We start from the raw sequence: 7,153 nt of genomic DNA, 5'->3' as shown, positions 1-7,153 counted from the left end.
ACTGAAAATTGACCCAAACTTAAAAACGAGCCGTATTGGCATATTGCCGAACATTAATAAAGGTGCTTTGTGCATGATGCATGCACTCAATTAAAAAAAATAAAAAAATCCTCTAATTTGTTGCTCAAATTCAAATAGTCTCTCAAACTCCTAGTCTCACAATTCACAAAGAGTTAAAAGAAGAAGCAGTATAATAGCTATTCAGTAGCTTAAGCTAAAGTGTAAAAGTTACCGACTTAATCTGTACTAGAGAAAATGGGAATTGTATGCCCCGATGAAAGCAAGAGGATAGAGATCGAGGAATTTCGCCGGATGTTGCTATCTTACGCAGCGGTGCACCGGACAAAAGCCGCCGCCGCCGCCGCCGACGACGAATTCCGCAATCCACAGCAGTTGCCCACTGCAGTTCAACAGAACCGTGAGCTTGAAGAGAAGAAAGTATGCGTCACCAGTGGCGTATCCTTCCTCGGTATTGCTATCGTAAACCAACTCTTACTCCGTGGATACTCTGTACGAGTCATTGTCGAAAAACAAGGTGCCAATATTTTATTTTGTTTTAGTTTTTTGCTCCTTCTCACTCTCCCTATGCCTTTGGTACTGCATAAAATAAAAGATGAAGATAAAAGTAACTTCTGATTCCCGAGAATAGTACAGTAGTTTGAATTTGGTCAACTGGAATCTGGTGTGCTGCTTGACTATTGCCATTCCTAATTCTGGTTTTTACTGGATTTAATGTTCCTTTAGATCTTCACTGTTGAATATGTTAAAATTAACGCGAACCACGTGATTTCTTTTTTCATCCTGTTTTAATTTGCCTAAATTGACGTTCGATTTCGTGTTCTGGAACGTTATATCATCAGTTCATTCTTTGCTGACTTCGCCGACTCTGTTAGAGTTATAGAGTATATATGTTTATTATAGATATTTATTTGCAATTACATGTCTGTCCATGCTTAAAAATTAAACTCAAATCAAAATGATAAAGAATTACTTGTCCCTATGGTTTTACACTAGTCCTTATCAATTGAAAATGATTAAGCAATCTAATAAGATAAGAATATATATTAATTAATCGAAAGAAGTTTATGTGCAAATACATACAAACATCGGATGCCAATAAATTTTTTACCGATCTAAATCTAGTTCGAGTAAATTGTTTGGACGGGACATATATGCTTAAGATTGTTTAATGCAGAGGATCTGGAAAAGCTAAGAGAGATGGAAATTACTGGAGAAATGAGACAGTCCAAGAGCAGCACAGTAGAGGCAGTAATGGCAAATCTAAATGATGTGCAAAGCCTATCAGAAGCATTCAACGGTTGTCGTGGCGTCTTCCACACTGCTGCCTTTGTGGACCCTGCTGGCCTATCTGGATATTCAGTATGTCTTCTCTCTCCCACACTGTTGATGACACCAAAAAACAGGGAAATACATTTCTTGTGCATAATTAGTAAATTAATAGAAGAATTAACTCAATAGACGCACACTCAACCACTTAATTGTGTATAATTAATATATTATATATATATATATATATATATATATATATATATAAAGAATGTGAGTAATACTCTATTGTTTAATACTCTAATAATCACATTTGAGTAAAAGAGTTTGGTACGGTTTATTAGTGCAAAGATCACAATTTCATCCACAATGCACCGGGGGCGAAGTCAGTGCATTAGTTATGGGTTTTCGTGAACTCAGTAACTTTTGTTTAGATTCAGAATTTGTATTGAAAATTTTATTAAATATATAACAATATTTAGCTTGGAACTCAGTCCGTTAATCTAATCATTATTGTGTATTAACTTAAAATTTCTCTAGTAACCCATAAACTTAAATTTCTGGATCCACCTCTGATGCACACGTTTAATGCTAAATTTCCCTTTCCTCTATTAACTCTAATGAATGAAAACGTAGTACTCTGTTTCTAATCAAGAAAAATTCTGAAGTTATTTGAAAGAAAAAAAAAACTAACTACTTTATTCTTAAAATCTTTGAGTCGACAACTATTTTTTCACGATATAATTCCAGTAATATTATTGCCAGAGTCTGAGTGCGTCTTTACGGCAACATGCCCCCAGCAATTTGGATGTACCATTATTCTTCTTCTAGAAAACATGTCGTTATCTGGCTATTTCAACTTGCAGTACTTATTTCAAATATGGGCAAATGTCGCTATTAATTATTGGCATTTTTGTTTGGCAAATACAAATTGCACGCAGCATGTGGTTTCTCTTCAACAATATTTTAGCTAAAATTTGCATAAACACCACATACCATTGTGTTTACAAGTTAAAACGTTACCATATTCAGATCTAGTCATCTACTATATCGGACGGCTCATCATGTGTGTCAAGTACTTCCAAACTTTTTGTTACTTACTCATGTGGTCTTTTTTTTTTTTTGGTGAGGCAATGTTTTAATTTGTTAGTACTCCATTTTGTAGAAATCAATGGCTGAAGTAGAAGTGATGGTAAGCAAGAATATGACTCAGGCATGTGCTGTAACACCCTCAGTCAAATATTGCATGCTCACATCCTCACTTTTAGCCTGTGTATGGAAAGATCTTAATTCATCAACAACAATTGATAATGATAGCTGGAGTGATGAGTCTATCTGCATAAACAAGAAGGTATATCATTAAATTGAATTTTAAGTGCTCTTCTTCGTGGGTTGCATTTCTACTCAACATAATAAGACTTTAAATGTCATACCTCTTAAAATAATAATAAAATGAGAGTTTCACGGGTCCAACTTATATTCCTAGTGCTTCGCCGGCAAATAATAAGATGAGAGTCAATTGACAACTTTGTCCAAAAAATTTAGACAGGTAATTTTTTTTATATGTTTATATATATTATGGGTTAAATTCCCTTCACTTTTAGTATATTTACTTCTTTGAATTTGGATACAGTTAGTGAAATTTCTAGCTCTCTTACTGTTTTGCATGTGTAGGAAGTGTAGTGAATGAGGCTAGTGGCTCACTCATTCAGTTGCAACTTGCAACCAGTACTGATTAAAAAAAACCTTGTTCAGTGCGAAAACTGATCAGTGCAGTGAACTGATTATGACTCAAGTAACCAAACAATGTTTATTGTAAAAAGTAACTTTAGCTATTTTAACTAATTCTTTTACACTGCGCCGCGTAGTCAAGATAACGACGAAGCAACTAGCACTCGTCCACTTAAAATCACAAGTCACAGACTCACATAGCCCATTAAAACTTCTAATTTCGAAAGTCAGTCAAGATCTCATGATTGACTAAGATACGTGATAAATTAATATCTAAATATTGAAGTTTAATTACCTTTTGCAATTGAACAAAATTGGCAGTTATGGTATGCGTTGGGTAAGCTGAAGGCAGAAAGAGTAGCGTGGAACGTAGCTAAGGAGAGTGGATTCAAGTTGGCTACTATTTGTCCTGGTCTAGTAACTGGTCCTGATTTCCTCAGCAGGAATCCAACCTCTACCATTGCCTATCTTAAAGGTGACAATTTTCTTATTAGTACCTAAATAAATCAGGTACTACATATTTTTGGTTCTGAGCTAGTACTTTATGTATGATATTCAGGAGCCCAAGAAATGTTCAGAAATGGACTCTTGGCGACAGTGGATGTTAATAGATTAGCAATATCACACGTCTTGGTATTTGAGGAGATGAAAAACACAGCTTCTGGCAGATATATTAGCTTTGAACGAGTAATTAGAAGTGAAGAAGATTTTGAAAAATTGGCAAGAGAAACAGGAACAGAAATTAGAACGAGTACAAACTCCATAATTGGTGCATCCAATACTCATAGGATTGGTATTAAATTATCAAATGCAAAGCTTTGCCGTTTAATGTCTGCAACATTTAGATGTAATAGTTAGCGCTAGCTCCCGTCAATAAACTCAACACTCTGCCTCTATCAAAATTTTGGGCGCGCAGCAAGTAAATGTATAATCCTAATTAGATTGGTGAGTAAGGAGAAGATTCTAACTGGTTATTCCAAATGAAACAAAATGTACGAGCCTTATACTTTCAGGAAACTACCCTATTCAATTCAAATTAATTACCCGTTTTTACCCATGCTAGTAGAGTGCAGATGGAAAAGGGAACATTGTCGACCCTAAAGGAGAGGAAACATAGCCGGGGTTCTCAAGCTTAGGGGAGGAAATAGTTTTGTTGTAGTTAGATTGTGTGGCCAATACAAAGAAAATGAATATGCTGGGAGATTGGATAATATAGCTCCCACAAAGATAGTAGATCAGTTTGGGCTAGGGAAGTTAAAGCAGGACCTCTGGTGTGATAAGAGTTACATAAAATGCACAATATGTGGTTCATGCTCCGATTTCCTCAGAATTTGTCTTCATTCGCTAGTCAACACTTATATTTCGTTCTATTAGCTCCTTCAAAAAATCTTAGGTAATATATTATGTGTATGTCTTTCAGCGTTTGTTTCCAAGGTGCATAATACCTTCCTTTGTTAGGTATGAGAGTCAAATATGCAAAAGAGGTATCAAGCCATGCTTCTCATAAGTGCTAAATTAAGGACTATAGCTATAACGGATAACTATTTTAATAGGCATGATTGTAAATGATAGGGAATGAAATTGATGAGTCAATACTAAATAGTTTTAAGTTGTATAGAATTCCTGAAATTTTCCCTTATAATTTTTGTGGTGGCAGAAACAAGCCCACATGATGCCGTACTAATTTCCTGTTACCTCTCGCTGGCCACTTACCAGCTAAAGCATTTGTGCACAATTTGATATCCAACATTATGTACTCCATTTAATTAAAAAACTATGGACATCGATGCAAGTATAAAGTTATTTTAGTGTGTCTAAATTAACAAAAAAGAACGTTGAATTGTCACTATAATTTAGCAAGTTCAGCACTATGAGCAACAGACAATCTCATTTTTCTTTTTCAAAGAGGCGAAGCTCAGATATGTTGGAAAACAATATATTCCCGGACCTCATTAAAGGTCTCATAGAGCTGGGTTAGATTTTGTCATCATTGCATCGCATCCTTTACCAATTTCGCTAAAAATAATTATTCCTAAAGTAGTAAACTATTTGATTCAGTAGCTACAAATCTAGAAATTAATAAGTGGGAAAGAAATGTACTGAGGCGTTACTAGACTAGCTTCAAAGATTTGTTAAAATCTCAGCAAATCTGAAGAGCCTAAGCAAGATTAATTTACGAGCAGATTAACACCTCCCTTTCCATCTCCTCTTATTGGAAGAAAAGGGGGCTGCCTGAATTTCCACTCGGTACCAAAATTTAGACAGAAACCCCCGAAAAAACAAATAAAAACATACAGAAAGTAAAAGAGAAAAAGGATGAGTTTACATAGGGCTCAGAGAGTTGCTTAATGTGCTCAAAGAAGAGCAAAGCTCTTCTCATACAAGAGGTGTCAGAAATAATAAAAGCAATCATCATCGCCCAATCCCTCCACACACAAAAAAAAAAAAAATATATATATATATATATATATAGATATAAAAAGAAACAACTCAATTGCTGAAGCGTATAAGAATGAAAGACGCAGTAGTTTACATAATGAAAATGGAGGAAAATAGAGTGAATACTTATAAGGGAACCACAACGGCTGAGCTGCAAATTAGGGTTTACAGCATCTTGCTCTCATCCACGAGGATGTACTTAATATATTGCTGATGGGCCTTAAATGGATATGCCCAGCCCACTGACCTAAACCTCACCCCGCGAAAGGTGGCGTGGTGAAGAAGAATTAACTTATATAGCCGCCTACTCAAGCGCTTAAACTCAAAATAGTCCGTGGATGAATATTATCAATTTATACTATATTAAAAGTACAAAGGTTTTATCAAAATGTCATTCGCTTTTCATAAGTACTTTATATGTTGAATATAATAGTAATTATAATAACTATTTTATTCAAAAAAAAATTAAAAAAAACGCTAATTGTCGAATTCTTGCGGTTTACCTCCCTTTTGTATAAGTTTTGGATTCCAATTCCATTAGGCTTCTACTTACCGTGTTAGGCTTCTATTTCAATATCTTTGTATAAGTTTTGGATTCCAATTCCATTAGGCTTCTATTTACCGTATTAGGCTTCTCCCATTGGTTTCTTCTTTGTTTTGAAATCAAATTAGGTTTCTAGAATTTTACAATGGATTAAATTTCTCATTTACTTACCGTATTAGGTTCTTTCTTCTTTGTTTTGAGATCAAATTAGGTTTCTAAAATTTTACAACTATAAAAGAAGCTATTTCTACATTCTTTGTCATAAACATACGTCCTCATAATAAATTTGCTTCCCACTTGCGATAAATTTCTATCTTGTACTATAATCTTGAAGTTATGTAATAATGGTTGTTCGTGCATTTTCACTATTAGTTGAATGATTGCATCAAATCGATCAATCATTTTAAAAAAAATTCATCTGTTCTATTCCATTGTGCCATTAGAAATAGCATTATGATTGTTCCTCACATCTTCTCCTTATGCCAGCTTACTAATTGTTATGCCAACTAAAGCTCATATTTTCTCACAAAATTAAATTTGATTATCTCTTTTAATTAACTATAGTATACATATCACAATTTTTAAATTTTGTTCTTAAAGAATAGCCCTTGACAATTGGCGTAGTTGAATCTACCCAAAATTTTGACAATTTTTGTTGGTTCGGATAAACAATTCTCCTTATCGATCTCATAAATAATATTTTATATAATCTTCTGGTTATGATGTAATATATTATGTTCTGAAAGTTATGTAGCTTACTTGCAGTTCAACTATGATTTTCTGTGTTGCTCTTCAAAATCTTAGATTGGGATATTCTTTTTTGAAATCATTATTATGAAAACACACCCCATAATCAATATTTTGAAAAGAGTAGCTTACTGTTCTAATGGTGATGAATCAAGAAAACATGAAATAATATTGCCAAATCTTATATTGGGATATTCGAAAATGTTTTAGCTTTATTTGATATTTATGCTATTATTGAAAAGTAATTGGTTTTAATGTGCATAAAAATTAATGCAAAACAAAAATAGAATCATAAAAAGCTTATCAATCCTCAATTTTAATAGTAGGTATATTGTGGTTGGATTAAAATGCGTTAGTGCATTAGCTATCCATACTATTGGTCTAAGTAATTCTTTTAAATCTTTT

The 7,153-nt window shown here is 33.8% G+C and overlaps 1 protein-coding gene and 3 non-coding genes across 4 annotated transcripts; 1 reads left to right on the top strand and 3 right to left on the bottom strand.

Annotated features, from left to right (window-relative positions):
* Positions 1 to 205: 205 nt before the first annotated feature.
* LOC104091976 (cinnamoyl-CoA reductase-like SNL6) lies at positions 206 to 4,009 on the top strand. The gene is made up of 5 exons (XM_009597428.4): positions 206 to 535; positions 1,196 to 1,380; positions 2,453 to 2,638; positions 3,340 to 3,493; positions 3,578 to 4,009. Exons 1-5 carry the CDS (start codon positions 256 to 258, stop codon positions 3,874 to 3,876), a joined length of 1,104 nt encoding a protein of 367 aa, XP_009595723.1. The 5' UTR covers positions 206 to 255; the 3' UTR covers positions 3,877 to 4,009.
* Positions 4,010 to 4,925: 916 nt separating this feature from the next.
* LOC117275719 (small nucleolar RNA snoR69Y) lies at positions 4,926 to 5,018 on the bottom strand. Its single transcript, XR_004505917.1, has one exon. It is a non-coding gene; the product is annotated as a small nucleolar RNA snoR69Y (small nucleolar RNA).
* Positions 5,019 to 5,111: 93 nt separating this feature from the next.
* LOC117275720 (small nucleolar RNA snoR77) lies at positions 5,112 to 5,252 on the bottom strand. Its single transcript, XR_004505918.1, has one exon. It is a non-coding gene; the product is annotated as a small nucleolar RNA snoR77 (small nucleolar RNA).
* A 96-nt stretch (positions 5,253 to 5,348) lies between these two features.
* On the bottom strand, positions 5,349 to 5,438 carry LOC117275718 (small nucleolar RNA snoR1). The gene has a single exon (XR_004505916.1). It is a non-coding gene; the product is annotated as a small nucleolar RNA snoR1 (small nucleolar RNA).
* Positions 5,439 to 7,153: the final 1,715 nt, after the last annotated feature.

This window comes from Nicotiana tomentosiformis, chromosome 2 (assembly GCF_000390325.3).
Source record: "Nicotiana tomentosiformis chromosome 2, ASM39032v3, whole genome shotgun sequence".
NCBI lineage: Eukaryota > Viridiplantae > Streptophyta > Magnoliopsida > Solanales > Solanaceae > Nicotiana > Nicotiana tomentosiformis.
Note: the sequence above shows the minus strand (reverse complement) of the source record. Positions and strands in the feature narration are given on the sequence as shown.